This window comes from Bombina bombina, chromosome 1 (genome assembly GCF_027579735.1).
Source record: "Bombina bombina isolate aBomBom1 chromosome 1, aBomBom1.pri, whole genome shotgun sequence".
NCBI classification, from domain to species: Eukaryota; Metazoa; Chordata; class Amphibia; order Anura; family Bombinatoridae; genus Bombina; species Bombina bombina.
Window position 1 is genome coordinate 1,176,045,228 of NC_069499.1, and position 22,465 is coordinate 1,176,067,692.

The window sequence follows — 22,465 nt, forward strand, 5'->3', positions numbered from 1 at the left end:
CAGTTTTTATGTTGGATACATGTTCACGAATACGTGATCTCATTTCCCTAGAGGTCATACTTGTATATTGTAAATTACAGGTAGAGCACGTCAATAAATATACTACATATCTACATATGTAGTTCTACAATTGTAGCACCGCTTGTGTTGAAACACCTCTCTGGTATTAGTACTATAAAAGCCATTACCCATCTGTAAATACTCACAGGCTATACAATTAAGGTAATGCCACTTGTACACTCCTTTTGCCAATAACCATGAGCTCGTTTTCCAATTTCTTCAAGTTTGTGGGGCTATTCTATTGCCTATAGTGACTCCCCTTTTGTATGCAAATCTGCACCCTTTCCCTATCACATCTACTAAATCATCATCTGCCTTTATCATTGTGTAGTGTTTCTGTATAATCTTACAGATTTGTCCGAATTGTTCACTATATTGTGTCAAGAATGTTATCCTTTTTTAGGGTTTTTTCTAGTGTTTGAGAGAAGATCGTCCCTTTCTTTTCTCTCTATCTCATCTCTGATACCCATGACCATTTTTTTAGGGTAACTTATTGAGACCAATCTCTCAGTTAGTTCATTTGCTTGTTCAGTGAACACCTCTCTGTCTGAACAGTTTCTTAATGTTCTCACAAATTGGCCTTTGGCTATAGCCTTAAAGACCCTATTGGGGTGACTACTTCTAGCATGTAATATTGTGTTCTTTGTTGTAGGTTTTTGAAAAATCCTTGTATCTATGTGTGCCCCTTTATTGTCACAAATGCCTCTTAATGTGACATCTAGGTAATTAATTTGTGTCTCACCTACTTCAAAAGTGGAGAGCCCAACATCATTGGTATTAATGGCTTTTATGAACTCCTCTATGTCTCTCTTGTCCCCATTCCAAATCAGAATGAGGTCGACAATAAATCTCTTAAAAAATGTAATATGGTCTCTGAATGAGTTACACACCACGTCCTATAGCACAAAGGTTGAGTTTTTATTTAAAGCAGCGCTGTTTACAAGGAGTTGCACAGTGGTTAAACGACTTTTTCTACTTCAGTTTTATATGTGAGTCAGGAAGATTATACATTTCTGTAAACTCTTTTAAATATTAGAATCATTCATTGACCACCAATATTTCTCTCAATTTCCGCAGTCTGGCCAACAAGGAATCTCTTACCCACTTCACCTCCTCTTCTCCTCTGGCTGGAAGTTCTCACAATAGACCCCACCTCAAGCAGTGTGAATTGCTGCCACTTACACGTCGGCAGAGGAGGCTCTGTAGAAAGGAACCAGGGCTGGCAGAGGTACTGAGGGAGGCAGTGCGCCTGAGCATTGTGGAGTGTCAATACCAGCTGAGGAGTGAGCGCTGGAACTGCAGCCTGCAGGGAAGAGGAAGCCTCTTGAAGAGAGGTATGATAGACCTAAAACATTTGTACCTTAAATAGATTTAAGCAAAAAATATTTACATTGTTAACCAATTAAAACCACTATATCACCACTGCTGCAAAAAGGCAAAACAGAGGAAAGCTTATCCAGAGAATTTGCATAAACCAGAAGGTTCTTTCTTCTTAAACATGTGACAGTTGCTTATTCACCTACAGTACTTTGACAGTATTGCAGACTGTATGGTATCTTTGGCTAAAAATCAGGGATGTAAGCTTAGGAGCTGCCAATTTCTGGCGCACTATAGGGCAGCAGTTTTGCAACAATATTATCCATTTGCAAGAGCACTAGATGGCAGTACTATTTTCTGACATTTAGTGCTCCAGATGCCTACCTAGGTATCTCTTCAACACAGAATGTCATGGGAACTAAGCAAATTTGATAATAAAAGTAAACTGGAAACTTTTTAAAACTGTGATGCTCTGTGTGCATCACAAAAGAACATTTTTGGGTTTCATCTCTGTTTAAATACACCAGCAAGTCTTTAAATGAGAATAACTAACACAAATAATAAAGCACATAAGGAAAGATTTCACAAACAAGGCAATGCTTTAAAATCAGAGAATAGAAGTGACTAATAGTGATGGGCAGGTTGGTGTTACAGAAGTCCTGTCTGAGCAAGGACAGTGACCACTGTGAGAGAGCAGATGGTCAAAAATATGTGAGATGGTGCCTGACCTGCTGCTCCTCAGTTTCCACATAAACAGAGAAACAAAACCAAGAGACTTCAAAGCAAAAACTGCTGAACTTTATTAACAGTTCACAGCAGCAATTTCAAATCTTTCAACCCATACAATACAGAGTTCCCTATTTCCTGATTACATAGCTAACTGAAATGCTAACCTTACAGTAATAGTAGCTATTATTTATGTCATACTAACAGTACTACTTTATAGAAAGTGTATGGCATTCCACCAGAATAGCAGTGACAAATACAAGAAACAGGCAGCTGCAAGTAGGACAGCACTGTGCCCATGCATTTGTAAACTCTACAGGACAGTTTTACATGGTTGCCATGGTAAGGGGTCTCTGTGTCACTCTTCTATTGTGTCCCCATCCTATAAATGCCTTAGAAAGAATTTTTTTCTTTTGTGATTCAGATAGAGCATGCAATTTTAAGCAACTTTCTAATGTACTCCTATTATCAATATTTATTCCTTCTCTTGCTATCTTTATTTAAAAAAAGAAGGCGTCTAAGGTTTTTTTGGTTCAGTACTCTGGACAGCACTTTTTTATTGGTGGATGAATTTATCCACCAATTAGCAAGAACAACCCAGGTTGTTAACCAAAAATGGGCCAGCATCTAAACTTACATTCTTGCATTTCAAATAGAGATACCAAGAGAATGAAGAAAATTTGATAATAGGACTAAATTAGAAAGATGCTTAAAATTGCATGCTCTATCTGAATCACGAAAGAAAAAAATTGGGTTCAGTGTCCCTTTAAGTACACATGAAGCATCAGTTTTTTTTGTTTGTATTTATTTGCTTCTTCCTCATTGCAGGATTTAAGGAGACAGCGTTCTTGTATGCTGTGTCTGCCGCCTCCCTGACACACACTCTAGCTAAGGCATGCAGTGGAGGGAGGATGGAGCGATGTACCTGTGATGACTCCGCTGGACTTGAGAGCCAGCGTGCCTGGCAATGGGGAGTATGTGGTGACAACCTGAGACATAGCATTCGCTTCTTGCAGAGTTTCCTGCGTCAGAAGAGAGGAGGCAGGGACACGCGGGCCAAAGTGGATCTGCATAACACTAATGCTGGCATTAAGGTATACACTTTCATTTTCCTTATGGTTATATTGGTATGGAAGGATAAGGGAGTCACTGTCCAAAAATATATTTTTTGCACTTTAAAGGGACATTAAACCCAAACATTTTCTTTCATGATTCAGATAGAGAATACAATTTTAAACAACATTCATATTTACTTCTATTATCTAATTTGATTTATTCTTTAGGTATTGTTTGTTGAATAGAAATAGACATTGGTGAGCCAATCACACGAGACATCCATGTGCAGCGACCAATCAGCAGCTACTGAGCCGATCTAGATATGCTTTTCAGCAAAGAATGTCAAGAGAATGAAGCAAATTAGATAATAGAAGTAAATTAGGAAGTTGTTTAAAATTGTATGTTCTATCTGAATCATGAAAGAAAATGTTTGGGTTTGATGTCCCTTTAATACTGTGTGAGGCCCAAACCAGAACAACCCTATAATCCAGGATATTGCATGGTGGGGTATATGGTGTGAAATTATCATACAGCCTGATGGGAGAGAATTCTGGCCTAGGCCAAGTGGGCGTGTCCTTTGGGCAACAAGATTTGGCAGAATGCAATTTTTTTTTTGTTCAATAGCCTGATGCTTTCCAACACCTATGTTTTCCAAATGTTTAATTTATCAATTTTACTACAAATCAATGATCCCTGGTAGTTTATTGGAGGTGCATGGCCTCTCTGTGTGCACCTGGCCGCTAGCTGTGCAAAATATATGAAACAAATAAGAGCTAAACTTTGGGAGGGTGGAGATTTAGGGCAGTACCCAGGGAAGTGCACAAACTAGATACACAACTGCCCGGGAATAACCCTGTGTGTACTACACCAAAAAGGTCCAACCTCTCCCCTCACATCTCAAATGTTATACAATTAGAAATATTCAATAGACTATTTAAGTTAACCAAGCTTGCTGTACTTAAAGCCGAGCAGCGATGGAACTGAAGAGGACATCCGGAGCGGAAGAAGTTAATCCTCCAAGCGGCGCTGAAGAAATCTTCCATCCGATGAAGTCATCATCCAGGCGGCGCTGAAGAAGTCTTCGATCCGGCCGATGTCATCTTCAAAGAGGCGCTGAAGAGGTCTTCTATCCGGGCGAAGTCATCTTCCAAGCCGGGTCTTGAATCTTCCTTCCGCCGACGCGGAACCACCTTCTTCACCGACGGACTACGACGAATGACGGCTCCTTTAAGGGACGTCATCCAAGATGGCGTCCCCTCAATTCCGATTGGCTGATAGGATTCTATCAGCCAATCGGAATTAAGGTAGGAAAAATCTGATTGGCTGATGGAATCAGCCAATCAGATTGAGCTCGCATTCTATTGGCTGTTCCGATCAGCCAATAGAATGCGAGCTCAATCTGATTGGCTGATTGGATCAGCCAATCGGATTGAACTTGAATCTGATTGGCTGATTCCATCAGCCAATCAGATTTTCCTACCTTAATTCCGATTGGCTGATAGAATCCTATCAGCCAATCGGAATTGAGGGGACGCCATCTTGGATGACGTCCCTTAAAGGAGCCGTCATTCGTCGTAGTCCGTCGGTGAAGAAGGTGGTTCCGCGTCGGCGGAAGGAAGATTCAAGACCCGGCTTGGAAGATGACTTCGCCCGGATAGAAGACCTCTTCAGCGCCTCTTTGAAGATGACATCGGCCGGATCGAAGACTTCTTCAGCGCCGCCTGGATGATGACTTCATCGGATGGAAGATTTCTTCAGCGCCGCTTGGAGGATTAACTTCTTCCGCTCCGGATGTCCTCTTCAGTTCCATCGCTGCTCGGCTGAGTGAAGACGGCTCAAGGTAGGATGATCTTCAGGGGATTAGTGTTAGGTTTTTGTAAGGGGGGTTTGGGTTAGATTAGGGGTATGTGGGTGGTGGGTTTTAATGTTGGGGGGGGTTGTATTTTTCTTTTACAGGCAAAAGAGCTGAACTTTTTGGGGCATGCCCCCACAAATGGCCCTTTTAAGGGCTGGTAAGGTAAAAGAGCTTTGAAATTTATTTAATTTAGAATAGGGTAGGGATTTTTTTTATTTTGGGGGGGTTGTTATTTTATTAGGGGGCTTAGATTAGGTGTAAGTAGCTTAAAATTGTTGTAATATTTTTAACATGTTTGTAACTTACTTTTTTATTTTTTGTAACTTAGCTTTTTTATTTTTTGTACTTTAGTTAGTTTATGTAATTGTATTTAATTGTAGTTATTTGTAGGTAGTTTATTTAGTTAATTTAATGATAGTGTAGTATTAGGTTTAATTGTAACTTAGGTTAGGATTTATTTTACAGGTAATTTTGTATTTCTTTTAGCTAGGTAGTTATTAAATAGTTAATAACTATTTAATAACTATTCTAACTAGCTAAAATAAATACAAAGTTACCTGTAAAATAAATATAAATCCTAAGATAGCTATAATATAATTATTAATTACATTGTAGCTATCTTAGGGTTTATTTTACAGGTAAGTATTTATTTTTAAATAGGAATAATTTATTAAAGTATAGTGTAGTGTTAGGTGTAATTGTAACTTAGGTTAGGATTTATTTCACAGGTACATTTCTCTTTATTTTAGCTAGGTAAGCTATTAAATAGTTAATAACTATTTAATAGTTATTGTACATGGTTAAAATAAATTGAAAGTTACCTGTAAAATAAATATAAATCCTAAGATAGCTAGAATATAATTATTATTTATATTGTAGCTATATTAGGGTTTATTTTAAAGGTAAGTATTTAGTTTTAAATAGGATTCATTTAGTTAATAAGAGTTAATTTATTTAGATTTATTTAATTAATATTTAAGTTAGGGGGGCGTTAGGGTTAGGGTTAGACTTAGGTTTAGGGGTTAATCATTTTATTACAGTGGCGGCGGCGTAGTGGGGGGCAGGATAGGGGTTAATAAATTTATTATAGGTGGCGACGGTGTAGGGGGGGCAGATTAGGGGTTAATAAATTTATTATAGGTGGCGACGGTGTAGGGGGGGCAGGATAGGGGTTAATAGGTTTAATATAGGTTGCGGCGGGTTCATGGAGCGGCGGTTTAGGGGTTAAACTATTTATTTAGTTGCGGAGAGGTGCGGGATCAGCAGGATAGGGGTTAATAATTTTATAATAGAGGGCGACGGTATAGGGGGGGCAGGATAGGGGTTACTAGGTATAATGTAGGTGGCAGCGGTGTCCGGGAGCGGCGGTTTAGGGGTTAATACATTTATAAGACTTGCGGCAGGGTCTAGGAGCGGCGGTTTAGGGGTTAATACATTTATAAGAGTTGCGGCAGGGTCTAGGAGCGGCGGTTTAGGGGTTAGTAACTTTATTTAGTTGCTGGGGGCTCCGGGGGCGCCGGTATAGGGGGTAGAACAGTGCAGTTTAGTGTGAGTGCTTAGTGACAGGCTAGCAATAAAGCTGGGAAAAAGCCGAAGGGCAGCGAGATCGGATGAGTGATAACTCTCACAGTCCGCTGCTCATCGCCCCGCGGCTTTTTGACAGCTTTATTTGATAACTTAGGCGTATTTTTTCAGGTCCGCGGCGGCGAAGGTAGGCGAGCTTAGGCGGACGTATTGGGCCGGCGAAGCCAGAAAAGTAGACGGCTTGATAACTACCCCCCATTAAGTGCAAGTAGCTTGAGAATTCTATATTTTAATTGTCAAAAAATTACATTTTGCTAAAAACTAATACAATAAAGACAGAAAGAAATAGTCTGTGTGCTACAATACATGTCAATGTATAGTGCAACACTAATAAGAGGGAGGAAAAAACTATCTTAAAACTTCACAGAAATAGAAAAATAAAACAGACAAATCTGCAACCTGTAAAATGTTTTTGAATAATGATTTCAGCAATGGTATAACGAACAGGACACAGAAAACACAAGATTTAACAATTACCTTGTAATGTTAAAGATACAATTCAGTTCTATGATATGTCTAATAAAACACACTTCTTTCAGGAAGTATAAGAGTGAACCATATCTTTATAGGACACAGAAGTATTTTTCTTTCCTTTTTCATGTAATAATAAAGTGCATTTTAAATATATTCCTTTTTTTGGAAAACTGATATTCCTCTGGTGAAAAAAATCACAGTTTTCATTCTTGTGTGGCACATCATTATCAGCCATTATATACATGGAAGTTGTCCTGATAAGTCAGCTAGCTGCTATCCTTATAAACCCACACGTCAAAAGAAATGTATAAAGATCACAGGCTGGCGCATTCTCAAATAGAGAACCTGTCTGCCTGTAATACCCACTTGCAATGCCCCCTGCTCTTGCACACTTGGTTGCATGTCAATCACCACAAACAAGCAAATGTTGGGGTGATTTATCTTGCCACATCTTTGAAGATGGCAAAGAGGCAAAAAGGAACAGCTTCTGTTCTTACATTTGTGGTTGCCGCTCATACACCTTGATGCAAAGAACCAGCTTGATAAATTAGCCTCTTCCTGTTAGTTTCAGATTAAAAAATAAACAGTTTGATTAACCCTTTTTTATGTGTTAAACATTTTTAAACAGAGTTCTTTCATATGTATTATAGAACTGTGTATTATGTGCATTTAAACTCTCTTTTGGTAGTCATCTGTTCTGTTCTATTGCTCTACATATCAATATAATTATCCTTTCTTTCCAGGCAGTGAAAATTGGTTTAAAAACCACTTGCAAGTGTCATGGAGTGTCTGGTTCATGTGCTGTCCGTACGTGCTGGAAGCAGCTCTCCCCATTTCATGAGACAGGAGCTCTACTTAAGGCCAAATATGATAACGCTGTTAAGGTCCTTGGTGCTACCAACGAGGCAGTGGGAGGTCATGAGATGGGGAACTTTGCTATGTTGGGACATTCCTATGCTGGGCGCAATCCTCGGTCTGGTGATCTTGTCTATTTGGATGAATCTCCCAGCTTCTGCCGACCCAGTCGTTTCTCTCCTGGCACTGCAGGGCGACCCTGCACTCGTGAAACCACATGTGACAGTTTGTGCTGTGGGAGAGGTTACAACACACAGAGCCGTCTTGTCACCTTTTCTTGTCACTGCCAAGTGCACTGGTGCTGCCATGTGGAGTGTCAGAAATGTGTACAACAGCAAGATGCATATACCTGCAAACAGTGAGAGCAGGTGCATTAAAACAGACTCGAAATGAAGAGCTGTAAAACAAATTTACTATCCCTTCTAAGCACTTGTTTTTGTTTGCAACTGATTTCAATGGATCCTCAGAGATATAGCCTCTTCAGCTCAGCTTCTGCAGATCCACAATTACAGACTATACAGCTCAGCTTCTGCAGATCCACAATTACAGACTATACAGCTCAGCTTCTGCAGATCCACAATTACAGACTATACAGCTCAGCTCCAGCAAATCCCTAGAGTTACAGACTATACAGCTCAGCTCCAGCCAATCCCCAGAGTTACAGACTATACAGCTCAGCTCCAGCCGATCCTCAGAGTTACAGACTATACAGCTCAGCTCCTGCAAATCCCTAGAGTTACAGACTATACAGCTCAGCTCCAGCCGATCCTCAGAGTTACAAACTTTACAGCTCAGCTCCAGCCAATCCTCAGAGTTACAGACTATACAGCTCAGTTCCAGCCGATCCTCAGAGTTACAGACTATACAGCTCAGCTCCAGCCGATCCTCAGTTACAGACTATACAGCTCAGCTCCTGCAAATCCCTAGAGTTGCAGACTATACAGCTCAGCTCCAGCAAATCCCTAGAGTTACAGACTATACAGCTCAGCTCCAGCCAATCCTCAGAGTTACAGACCATACAGCTCAGCTCCTGCAAATCCCTAGAGTTGCAGACTATACAGCTCAGCTCCAGCAGATCCTCAGAGTTACAGACTATACAACTCAGCTCCAGCCGATCCTCAGAGTTACAGACTATACAGCTCATCTCCAGCCGATTCTCAGAGTTACAGACTATACAACTCAGCTCCAGCTGATCCTCAGAGTTACAGACTATACAGCTCATCTCCAGCCAATTCTCAGAGTTACAGACTATACAGCTCAGCTCCAGCCGATCCTCAGAGTTACAGACTATACAGCTCAGCTCCAGCCAATCATCAGAGTTACAGACTATACAGCTCAGCTCCTGCAAATCCCTAGAGTTACAGACTATACAGCTCAGCTCCAGCCGATCCTCAGAGTTACAGACTATACAGCTCAACTGAAATCCCAATAGTTACAGGTTATACAACTATGCAGTTTAGCTCTTAGAGCTTCAGACTGAGTAAATAATTTGTAAGAGACCCCAGAGGTAACATATATACAGTTCAACTCCAAAAGAAGCCAACAGGTACAAACAGCTCACCTGTAGAACTGTACAGATTAATACCAGGAGATTTACAGACATTTAAAAAGAAACTGTGCAGTCCATCATTGGTAGATTCCCAAAAATACAGACTATACAGCTGAGCTCTAGAAGATCCCCAGTGATACACCTTACAGCTCAGTTCAAGAAGATATACTGGCTCATTTATGTATATAAGAAGCTTTACTTTTAGCTGCAGTCATTGTCAATGCTCTGCTTAAAATGCAGCAACAAAAGAGACTTATTTCTACCTCAAATGTAAAGATATAGGAAAAAGATAAATTTTATAAATATTTAAATTATTTAAGATCACAAAATATGTTGTTTAAATAATAGTTATAGCCACTGCTCTAAACCACTGCTGCTCTGATATTATGTATATAGTGATTTGTTGCACAGTATATGATATTTTATAATATTTAACACTTGTATATATATATAAAGCACTGGATTCATATCCTGTTTATATCCTGCTCACAAAGAGGTTACAGTACATATTGTAATGCTGTTTTGTTTCTTAAGATCTTATAGAAAGAAACATTGTGAGAGCTATTGAATTTAACCCTTCCCATGACTGAAAAATGTTAATACCAGTAGTACTCTCTGGACTAAGCAAGGAATACGCCCTTAAAGAGACATGAAACCCTAAATTATTTTTTTTCATGATTCAGATAAAGGGGCCCATTTATTAAGCTCCGAACGGAGCTTGTGGGCCCCTGTTTCTGGCGAGTCTTCAGACTCGCCAGAAACTGCAGCTATGAAGCAGCGGTCTAAAGACCGCTGCTCCATAACCCTGTCCGCCTGCTCTTAGCAGGCGGACAGGAATCGCCGTAAATCAACCCGATCGAGTACGATCGGGTTGATTGACACCCCCCTGCTTGCGGCCCATTGGCTGTGAGTCTGCAGGGGGCGGCGTTGCACAAGCAGCTCTTGTGAGCTGCTGGTGCAATGCTGAATACGGAGAGCGTATTGCTCTCCACATTCAGCAAGGTCTGGCGGACCTGATCCGCATTGTCGGATCAGGTCCGCAAGACATTTGATAAATAGGGGCCAAAGAATACAATTTCCAATTTACTTCTATTATCAAATTTGCTTTGTTCCCATGTTATTCTTCATTGAAGAGATATTTAGATAGGTAGCATGAACTGAGGCACTACATGAAAGGAAATAGTGCTGCTAATGTATAACATTGTTGCAAAACTGCTGCCTTACCTTCCTACTTTTCAACAAAGGATTGCAAGAAAACAAAAGACAATTCGATAATAGAAGTACATTGGAAAATTGAATCATGAAAGAAAAAAATTGGGATTTTATGTCCCTTTAAATATTTGCTATAAACTTTCTAGTCTCATTTTTTTTCCTGGAGCTATTTGTTCCCACATGTAACTATAATACGATCCTAATACATATATGTGTTTAACCCCTTAATGACCGCAGCACTTTTCCATTTTCTGTCCGTTTGGGACCAAGGCTATTTTTACATTTGTGCTGTGTTTGTGTTTAGCTGTAATTTTCCTCTTACTCATTTACTGTACCCATACATATTATATACCGTTTTTCTCGCCACTAAATGGACTTTCCAAAGATACCATTATTTTCATCATATCTTATAATTTATTATAAATTTTTTTATAAAATATGAGAAAAAAATAGAAAAAAAACACTTTTTCTAACTTTGACCCCCAAAATCTGTTACACATCTACAATCACCAAAAAACACCCATGCTAAATATTTTCTAAATTTTGTCCTGAGTTTAGAAATACCCAATGTTTACATCTTCTTTGTCTTTTTTTGTAAGTTATAGGGCCATAAATACTAGTAGCACTTTGCTATTTCCAAACCATTTTATTCAAGACTAGCGCTAGTTACATTGGGACACTGATATCTTTCAGGAATCCCTGATTAACCCTTGACATGTATATATATTTTTTTAGAAGACATCCCAAAGTATTGATCTAGGCCCATTTTGGTATATTTCATTCCACCATTTCACCGCCAAATGCGATCAAATACAAAAAATCGTTCACTTTTTCACAAACTTTCGGTTTCTCACTGAAATTATTTACAAACAGCTTGTGCAATTATGGCATAAATGGTTGTAAATTTTTCTCTGGGATCCCCTTTGTTCAGAAATAGCTGACTTATATGGCTTTGGCATTGCTTTTTGGTAATTAGAAGGCCGCTAAATGCCGCTGCGCACCACACGTGTATTATGCCCAGTAGTGCAGGGGTTAATTAGGGAGCTTGTAGGGAGCTTGTAGGGTTAATTTTAGCTTTAGTGTAGTGTAGCAGACAACCCAAAGTATTGATCAAGGCCCATTTTGGTATATTGCATGCCACCATTTTACCGCTAAATGCGATCAAATTAAAAAAAACGTTGAATTTTTCACAATTTTAGGTTTCTCACTGAAATTATTTACAAATAGCTTGTGCAATTATGGCACAAATGGTTGTAAATTCTTCTCTGGGATCCCCTTTGTTCAGAAATAGCAGACATATATGACTTTGGCGTTGCTTTCTGGTAATTAGAAGGCCGCTAAATGCTGCTGCGCATCACACGTGTATTATGGCTAGCAGTGAAGGGGTTAATTAGGTAGTTTGTAGGGAGCTTGCAGGGTTAATTTTAGCTTTAGTGTAGAGATCAGCCTCCCACCTGACACATCAGACCCCCTGATCCCTCCCAAACAGCTCCCTTCCCTCCCCCACCCCACAATTGTCTCCGCCATCTTAAGTACTGGCAGAAAGTCTGCCAGTACTAAAATAAAAGGTTTTTTTATTTTTATTTTTATTTTTTTAAAGCATATTTACATATGCTGGGGGTGTAGCATCCCCCCTTAGCCCCCAACCTCCCTGATCCCCCCAAACAGCTCTCTAATCCTCCCCATCTGCCTTATTGGGGGCCATCTTGGGTACTGGCAGCTGTCTGCCAGTACCCATTTTGCAAAATAAAAAGTTTTTTTTTTGTTTTTATTTTTAGTTTCTGTAGTGTAGCTTCCCCCCCCCACAGACCAACCCCCACCACCTGCCTGATCTTTTTACTGCCAACTTTATTTCCCCTTTTTAGTACATTTTAATGGTACTTTTTCTGTAGTGCAGCGGTTCCCACCCGCTCCCTCCCGTGCACGCGCCCGCCCCCACCCCCCGTGCACGCGCGCGCGCCCGTGCGCGCCCCCGGGCATTCCCGCCCCCGATCCCGCCCCCCTCAGCATCATCCGGGGCCATCGATGGCCGCCACCCGCCTCCCACACCGGCTCCTATCCACCCACAAACGTAGCCGTTAATGTCCGGTGCAGAGAGGGCCACAGAGTGGCTCTCTCTGCATCGGATGGCTACAAATGGTTATTGCAGGATGCCTCGATATCGAGGCATCACTGCAATAACCGGAAAGCAGCTGGAAGCGAGCAGGATCGCTTCCAGCTGCTTTCCACACCGAGGACGTGCAGGGTACGTCCTCAGGCATTAACTGCCTTTTTTTTGAGGACGTACCCTGCACGTCCTCGGTCGTTAAGGGGTTAAAAAATACAATTTAGTTAGAAATCCTGCCTTGAATGCAATGCTGTTTTGTCCACATGCACCGTGAACAAACTGAACATACCCCAATGTGCATGGCGCATATGGCTCAATCAGCTTTATACATCTTCAGAGATCTGTACTGGTACAAAACAAACCACATTCAAAGCTGACTATACTAGAATGTTTTGCAGACATTAATTAGTATTGCAGTTTTATTGTCGTTATATTGGTCCAAAAAAACAGCAAGTAGAATGTTTCTTTAAATACATCACTACCATTAGTACGCCATTTAAAGGAATACTGTACTTAAAAACATCTGTCTTTCATATAAATCAGCAGCATTTAAACATTTTGACATATTTTGCCTGAAAAACTATTAAAGTGATGGTAAATCCTAGTGTTTATACCTAGGGATGGGTGAATGTGCTGAAAGTGTAATTGGTTTGGTAGAACGAATAGAAATTCGTTTTGTACAATAGAATATTGATAAGAATGAAAATCCATTAAAATTCGGTAATCAAATGCTATTTCCAGTTTTCAAATGTTACTTTAGTTTCTAAATGTTCATAATTAGATTGAATATCCACATTCGAAATTTCAAATGTAACATTCGATTTAACAAATACTATTCAGAAGTTCAATAGTTCATGTGGTAGGGAATTTAGTAAATTGATACATCGGGGCATATTTATCAAGCTCCGTATGCAGCTTGATGGCGCTTGTTTCCGGCGAGTCTCTGAGGCGTATGCTGTCGGCATTTATTGATGTGCGGCGGACATCATATGCTACCTCGTATCATGTCCGCTCGCACATTGATAAATATGCCCCACAATAGATAAAAAATATCAATTTGAATGTTACTATTTCGATTATAGCATAATTCGAATATTACATTTAAGAAGGGAATTAGAAATACTATTACAAATATATATCGATTTGAATGTCAGAATGTTGTACACGCATTCAAAATTCGAAGCGAACAAACAAATGTGTTAAAATGTATTTCATTTTTGGAATGTTGCAAAACATTCGCCCATTCCTAGTCATACCTCCCAACCCTCGACAATCCTGCAGAGTGCGGGGCTGTTGGGAGTTATGGGATTAATAGGAGGTAAACATCTGATAAAGCTGTATTAGTTGCAATTTAAAAAGCTTTTACTTATGTTCCCGCAGAAAATAATCAACATGTTTAAATGCTTCTCTTTCATATGAAATATATAAAAGGGGGGTCCAATATACTTTTAATAATGTCATTAGGCCATAGGAACTATTCTTTTGCAGCCAGGACAAATTAGAGCAGGGTTTCACAACCTAAGCCCTAAGACCACAATGTGGCCCCTAGTGCTCTTAATCTGGCCTCCAACGTCTTATTTACAATTTACAAAGAGCCAGATTATGAGTGGAGTCCAATTGCTTGTGCGATATCACCGGGTTTTGCGCTCATCGGGCTTACCGCTGGTATTACGAGTTGAAAGTGAATGCAATCGCTTGAATGCAATTGCGATTTACATTAGATTGATTACAGTGACTTCAGAGTTCTGGTTAACGCTTTTGCGAAACTACGAAGTTGCACAAAACACATCAAAAATACATTACAAAGTACAATTACATTCATAATCACACCATCTTATAATTTTTTTAAAAAATATTGCACACAAAAGTTATAAGGGCTCAAAGATATGAGATCTCAAGGGTGGGGAAAAAAGCCAAGCAAAGGGCTTTAACATAGACATATATACATATAAATCTCTAAAGACGTAAGTCTGAGGACGGGGGCAACCCCGAAAACGCTAACTAAAGTAAAATTCTTTTACTAAATTATAAGCGGAGAGTGCCTTATCTTGAAAATATTGTATGTATATATATATATATATATAAATATCTATATTTAAATATGTATACATATGTATTTATATATTTATATGTCTTTAAATGTATTTACAGACATATAAACAAACATTTATATATATATTAGTGCATTAGAGCCCTTAAAGGGAATGTAAAGTTTAAGTTTAAGTGCCCGTTTTTTAAAAATACTCATAAAACCAGGGTCACTTTCATTCATTAAACTTTACATTTAAGCATTATTTTTTTTTTTTAAAATACTTACCTTTTTCCTTATGACAGCAGACCAGTGATCCTCCGTCTGCTTTTCATGCTGTACTTAGCACATTGATGAGGAATCCGGCTTCCTCCAATCATTGCGTGGCCTCACAAGCTGGATGCCTTGGGGTGCACGCAATGACTGGAGGAAGACGGATTCGTCATTGCTGTGCTAAATACAGCAGGAGCTGAGGGAGGAAGATCACCGGTCTGCTGTCATAAGGAAAGAGGTAAGTATTTAAAAAAAAAACTCTTAAATGTAACGTTTAATGAATGAAGGTGGCCCTGTTTTTAAAAGTATTTTTATAAACCGGGCACTTTCTCATTAAACTTTACATTCACTTTAAGTAGATGAAAAATAAAGATTTTAACTATGTATTTACGGTAAATATTTGACATTCCAATGTTCTGCACATAGCAGAATATGTTTCTATATACTGTATGTATATATCTATACCTATATATAATCATGTATGTATATTGTATCAAAATAACATCAGATATATTTAGAAATATTTATTTATGAATAAATAGAACATATTCTGTTATGTGAAGAACGATTGGAATGTGAAATATTAAAATTTTCATGTTGGTTTTCATACATGAGAATATGCAATCGGTTTTGCACGAGAGTGGGGTGTTAGGTTTTTTTCTGCATTGACTTCAATGGGGGAATACGTAAATGCGCACGTGATATTCTAACTTCGGCTTTTTGCACTCATCGGGTTAGTGCTTGAATTTAAACAGTTTACTTTCAACTTGTAATACCAGCGCAACCCGACAAGCACCAAAAGCTTACTTCTAATACAATTAATGCTCGAGAGAGCATTAATTAGCCCTCCACTTGTACTCTGACCCAAAGTGTTCTTTGTCTGTGACTTTTTCATGTCTTCCCTGTGACTTTAAAGCTCTATATATTTTTGTGTGTATATGCAGGTTTGTGGCACTTATCTTGTCAAGAATTACTCATTTGAACTTTGTTTACATAGAGTTAGATATTATTGTTCTAATAATTAACATTTCTAAAATGGATACACTGCAAATGAATACATTTTTAGAGTCCTCCTTGGACATATAATAGTGTGATGTCAGAAAAGCTTCTATGATGCACTGAATCAATTTGATTTTAAATGTTAATAAAAAACAAGGTTAGATTTTATTGGATAATCGATTTCCTAATTTCTGTTTACTTTCCTATAAATCTGATGTTTTTAAAGCATCTTTTTTTTATTCAAAGCTGGTATAACTGGATTTCTACATTCATTCACAAAGGGCAAATGCTATACAGGTCTTTAGATAGAAAGAAACTTGAAAAATTGAAACAATGCAGATTCTAATCTAGTACAGATTATCATTTCCTATGGCAGTTACATCTATTAGAAGCACAGTAGTTTGAATTTAAAACTGTAGTCAAAAATGTTCTGTCTGACATATGAAAGAGTAGCATTTACACACGTGGTTTAAAAAAATATTTATTAAAATCTTTATAAATTGAAGTTAAAAGTAATACGGCAGTACTAGTTTGGTACGTCCTACTCATCACCATTGGCTGATAAGGACAACTCGATCTGCTTTACTTGTGGAAAAGAACACACCTCTGTAATTGTGGCAAGAAAACTTTTATTTATTCAGGACAGCAAAATTAGTATTCTTAAAAAAAAGGATTACACTTTGAAATATCCTCTTTTAGATAAAAAAAAATCTGAATTAATTCTGAAACATCTGCATTGGGTAACATACAACATTTGTGGCTGGGTTTTATGAGCCATTTTGTGGGTGGGGTTATGTAAGGTTAATTTTTATAGTTTTTGTTTTCTCTCTGTCTCAGATTTTACAGATTCCCATAGTAGTTCTGCTGTTCCAGTCAGTAAACTTATTTTTGTCTGCACCTCCATGCTTCTTCCTCAGTCTTTACCTTGCTTTGCTCCTGTTGGCTGCCCTAAATCTCTTTAACCAGCTGACCTCACACCAGAAACACATTTAAAAGCAAATTAAATGAATCCAGAGTGGAGGAATTTATATATTTATTTACTTATTAGTACTGCTTAGATCCAGTTTCACATATTGCAATTTATTTCATTTTTTTTAAATGATTAGACAAGCAGTGGATGATCCACTGCTGGGCTAATAATTTTGAAAAAAATTATAAAATAAATTGATTTACTTGTTTTTTGGGATGTTGGGGTGGAGAGCGAAATTGCATGGGGTGATGTGGGGGGGGGGGCAAGAACATTTTTGCCCAGGGTCCAGTCAATATTAAAGACGGCCCTGATGGTACAAAGCTCAGAATTGGGGACTGTCCCTCTCAAATAGGGACAGGAGGGAGATCTGAGGTAAACACATAGGAAATTCTAAAAAAAAATGTGTTTTTACAAGGTTTTACCAGATCTGCATGATAGCAAAATATATACAGCCAGTGCAAAAATCTAAAGGCCAGATTACAAGTGGAGTGGTATTTAACGGTCCCGCTTGAGCGCTAACTCTGCTAGAAGTAAGCTTTTTGCACGCGTTGGGTAGCACTTGTATTACAAGTTGAAAGTAGATAAAGTTTTCCCTCATAGAAGTCAATGGAGCAAAACAGTGATAAAAAAAACGAACACTCTACTCACACGCAAACACAATCGCATATTCTAAAGTGCACTATCCCGACATGAAAATATGACTATTTCACATCCCAATGTTCTGCACATAGCAGAATATGTTCTATTTTTTTCATAAATATATATTTCTACATGTATATGATGGTATTTTGTTACAAGAGGGTTATATATAGATCATTTTATATAGGTATATATATATATATATATATATATATATATATATATATATATATATATATATATATATATAGGACTTTCTATTAATAAATACATAGAACATATTCTGTTATGTGCAGAACATTGGAATGTCAAATATTTACAGTTAAAACCATTATTAAATATGAATATTGCATAAATATGCTTTTAAATGTTTTAATTTACTTGATAGCAAAGGGCTTCAAGGCACTTATATATATTTGTACCAAAATGTCATTAGATAAATGTAGAAATATGTATTTAATGTATTTAAGAATAAGTAGAACATATTCTGCTATGTGAAGAACATTGGAATGTGAAATATTTATATTTCATGTCAGATGACTGCACTTGCGCGCGAGTAGGGTTTTAGTTTTTCCCCCACTTTTCATGTTCCATTGAAGTCTATGGGGGGAATACGTTAATGCGGTCGCAATATTCTTAAATCAGCTTTTTCTGCACTTCTGGTTGGTGCTCATGCAAAAACTTTTTACATTCAACTTATAATACGCCCGCTACCCGACGTGAGCATAAAGCTAACTTCTAGCGGAGATAACGGGTGAGTGGGAGCAATAAATAGCTCTCCACTCATAATCTAGCCCAAAGTGTGCACAGTTTGATAATGGAGGTACACTGGACTGTCTCTTAAAACTGCTCTATCAGAATTATAAAGGTTTCATTTTGAATGTAGTTCCTTTTAATTCAAGCTTCTAGAGGTTGTGTTGTGTCACATTACCAATATATGAAACACAAGAAATTTCTGACATCCTCAGCATGGTACTAAGTTATGATGCAGGTTATTATAGTTTCCTTTAAAAGAAAAAAATAGAAACTTTTCTTTTTGGAAGAGCGGAAAGTAGTTTCTCCTCCTATGATGCCTACTGTAAAGTATTGAGCACTGTTGCATACATTTTATCATTCATCTGTATTAAGAAAATAGTATGTAACTGCAAAATAAACTCACAATGAAGGACATTTCTTAATGCCTGTGTCTTTGGTACACATTGGTATAAACATGCACTGAAGCCTTATGTCACTGCCATTAGTATACTTTAGTCCTAGTAACAGAAAACTCCCTGTGTATTGCACAGCCTGATGCACTTTTAATAGTATCTGACCCATTATCATGGCACTGTTGTTGGCAAATGTTTTGTCACAGCGATGACTGAGCCCTAGAAACATTCTGCTGATGAAGAGCATGTACACATGCGTGAAAAAGCGCCAGATAGTAGGGAGCTTACCTTTCCATTGTATGTCTCCTACCTGAATAAATCTTTGGGGGCCAAATTATCAAGCGCCGGAAACAGCAGTTATAAAGCAGCGGGCTAAAGACTTCTGCTCCATAACTTGTCCACCTGCTCTGAGGCGGTGAACAGAAATCAACCTGATCCTATACGATCAGCTGATTGACACCCCCTGCTAGTGGCCGATTGGCCGCAAATCTGCAGGGGGCGGTATTGCACAAGCAGTTCACCAGAACTGCTTGTGCAATGATAAATGCCGACAGCGTATGCATTTATCGATGTGCGGCGGACATGATAAGCTACATCGTATCATGTCCGTCGGCACTCATGACTCATGTTTATGCTATTAGCATGTTATGGTCCAGCAGTAACTGTCTGTTCCACAGGTTTGGCACAATTTGGCTGTACACTCAAGCTGTGCTGATATCAAAATTAATAGCATGATTGATTGACATCTTAAAGGGACATTATACACAAATTTTCATATAACTGCATGTTATAGACACTACTATAAAGAAGAATGTGCACAGATACTGATCTAAAAAAAACAGAATTTATGCTTACCTGATAAATTACTTTCTCTTACGGTGTATCCAGTCCACGGATTCATCCTTACTTGTGGGATATTCTCATTCCCTACAGGAAGTGGCAAAGAGAGCACACAGCAGACCTGTCCATATAGCTCCCCCTCAGGCTCCGCCCCCCCAGTCATTCGACCGACGGTTAGGAGAAAAAGGAGAAACCATAGGGTGCAGTGGTGACTGTAGTTTTACAAAAATAAATTTGAACCTGACTTAATTGCCAGGGCGGGCCGTGGACTGGATACACCGTAAGAGAAAGTAATTTATCAGGTAAGCATAAATTCTGTTTTCTCTTACATGGTGTATCCAGTCCATGGATTCATCCTTACTTGTGGGATACCAATACCAAAGCTTTAGGACACGGATGAAGGGAGGGAACAAGTCAGGTAACCTAAACGGAAGGCACCACTGCTTGCAAAACCTTTCTCCCAAAAATAGCCTCCGAAGAAGCAAAAGTATCGAATTTGTAAAATTTGGCAAAAGTATGCAGTGAATACCAAGTCGCTGCCTTACAAATCTGTTCAACAGAAGCCTCATTCTTGAAAGCCCATGTGGAAGCCACAGCTCTGGTGGAATGAGCGGTAATTCGTTCAGGAGGCTGCTGTCCAGCAGTCTCATTTGCCAATCGGATGATGCTTTTCAGCCAGAAGGAAAGAGAGGTAGTAGTCACTTTTTGACCTCTCCTCTTACCAGAATAAACAACAAACAAGGATGATGTTTGTCTGAAATCTTTAGTTGCTTTTAAATAGAATTTTAAAGCACGAACCACATCAAGATTGTGTAACAGCCGTTCCTTCTTAGAAACTGGATTAGGGCACAGAGAAGGAACAATGATTTCCTGGTTAATATTCTTATTAGAAACCACTTTTGGAAGGAAACCAGGTTTGGTACGCAAAACAACCTTATCTGCATGGAACACCAGATAGGATGAATTACACTGCAAAGCAGACAATTCTGAAACTCTTCGAGCAGAAGAAATAGCTACCAAAAACAAAACTTTCCAAGATAATAACTTAATATCTATGGAATATAAAGGTTCAAACGGAACCCCTTGAAGAACTGAAAGAACTAAATTTAGACTCCATGGAGGAGCCACAGGTTTATAGACAGGCTTGATTCTAACTAGAGCCTGTGCAAATGCCTGAACATCTGGTACTGCTGCCAGACACTTGTGTAACAGGATAGACAGAGCAGATATCTGTCCCTTTAAGGAACTAGCTGACAATCCCTTCTCCAATCCTTCTTGGAGAAAAGACAATATCCTTGGAATCCTAATCCTACTCCACGAGTAACCCTTGGATTCACACCAACAAAGATATTTCCGCCATATCTTATGGTAAATTTTCCTGGGGACAGGCTTTCTGGCCTGGATCAGAGTATCTATAACTGATTCAGAGAACCCACGCTTAGCTAGAATTAAGCGTTCAATCTCCAAGCAGTCAGTTGCAGAGAAACTAGATTTGGATGCTTGAATGGACCCTGTATTAGAAGATCCTGCCTCGATGGCAGCTTCCATGGTGGAACCTATGTCATGTCCTCTAGGTCTGCAAACCAAGTCCTGCGTGGCCACGCAGGCGCTATCAGAATTACCGAAGCTTTCTCCTGTTTGATTCTGGCTACTAGCCGAGGGAGAAAAGGAAACGGTGGAAAGACATAAGCTAGACTGAAGGACCAAGGCGCTACTAGAGCATCTATCAATGCCGCCTCTGGGTCCCTGGACCTGGATCCGTAAAGGGGAAGTTTGGTGTTCTGACAGGACGCCATCAGATCCAATTCTGGAATGCCCCATAGCTGGGTCAGCTGAGCAAAAACCTCTGGGGGGAGATCCCACTCCCCCGGGTGAAAAGTCTGACGACTCAGAAAATCCGCCTCCCAGTTGTCTACTCCTGGGATGTGAATTGCAGATAGGTGGCAGGAGTGATCCTCCACCAATTTGATGATCTTGGTTACTTCCTTCATTGCTAGGAACTTTTTGTTCCTCCCTGATGATTGATGTACGCTACAGTCATGATGTTGTCCGACTGAAATCTGATTAATTTGGCCTCCGCTAGTTGAGGCCATGCCTGGAGCATGTTGAATATCGCTCTCAGTTCCAAAATGTTTATCTGGAGAAGAGATTCTTCCCAAGACCATAGGCCCTGAGCTTTCAGGGAGTCCCAGACCGCACCCCAGCCTAACAGACTGGCATCGGTTGTGACAATGATCCACTCCGGTCTGCGGAAGCACATTCCCTGAGACAGGTGATCCTGAGACAACCACCAGAGAAGAGAATCTCTGGTTTTCTGGTCCATTTGTATTTTAGGAGACAAATCTGCATAATCCCCATTCCACTGTTTGAGCATGCACAGTTGCAGTGGTCTGAGATGAATTCGGGCAAAAGGGACAACGTCTATTGCCGCAACCATTAATCCGATTACCTCCATGCACTGAGCTACAGAAGGCTGAGGAATGGAATGAAGAACTCGGCAAGTAGTTAAAAAGCTTTGACTTCCTGACCTCTGTCAGAAATATTTTCATTTCTACCGAGTCTATTAGTGTTCCCAGGAAGGAAACCCTTGTGAGCGGGGACAGAGAACTTTTTTCTACGTTCACCTTCCACCCGTGAGACCTTAGAAAGGCCAGAACAATGTCCGTATGAGCCTTGGCTCTGTGAAAAGACGACGCCTGTATTAAGATGTCGTCTAGGTAAGGTGCTACTGCAATGCCCCGCGGTCTTAGTACCACTAGAAGGGACCCTAGC

At 39.3% G+C, this 22,465-nt stretch overlaps 1 protein-coding gene across 1 annotated transcript; it reads left to right on the plus strand.

The window, feature by feature from the left end:
* Window positions 1–759: 759 nt before the first annotated feature.
* WNT9B (Wnt family member 9B) lies at window positions 760–8,289 on the plus strand. The gene is made up of 4 exons (XM_053718353.1): window positions 760–782; window positions 1,138–1,394; window positions 2,932–3,197; window positions 7,816–8,289. Exons 1-4 carry the CDS (start codon window positions 760–762, stop codon window positions 8,287–8,289), a joined length of 1,020 nt encoding a protein of 339 aa, XP_053574328.1.
* The last annotated feature ends 14,176 nt before the right edge of the window (window positions 8,290–22,465 follow it).

Excerpts from the sequence above, each read along its gene's own strand:
- WNT9B (XM_053718353.1), top strand. The coding sequence starts at position 760 with ATGCCTCTTAATGTGACATCTAG. Across the intron at positions 1,395-2,931 it reads AGGAAGCCTCTTGAAGAGAG|GATTTAAGGAGACAGCGTTC; the intron begins GTATGATAGACC and ends TCCTCATTGCAG. Across the intron at positions 3,198-7,815 it reads ACACTAATGCTGGCATTAAG|GCAGTGAAAATTGGTTTAAA; the intron begins GTATACACTTTC and ends CTTTCTTTCCAG.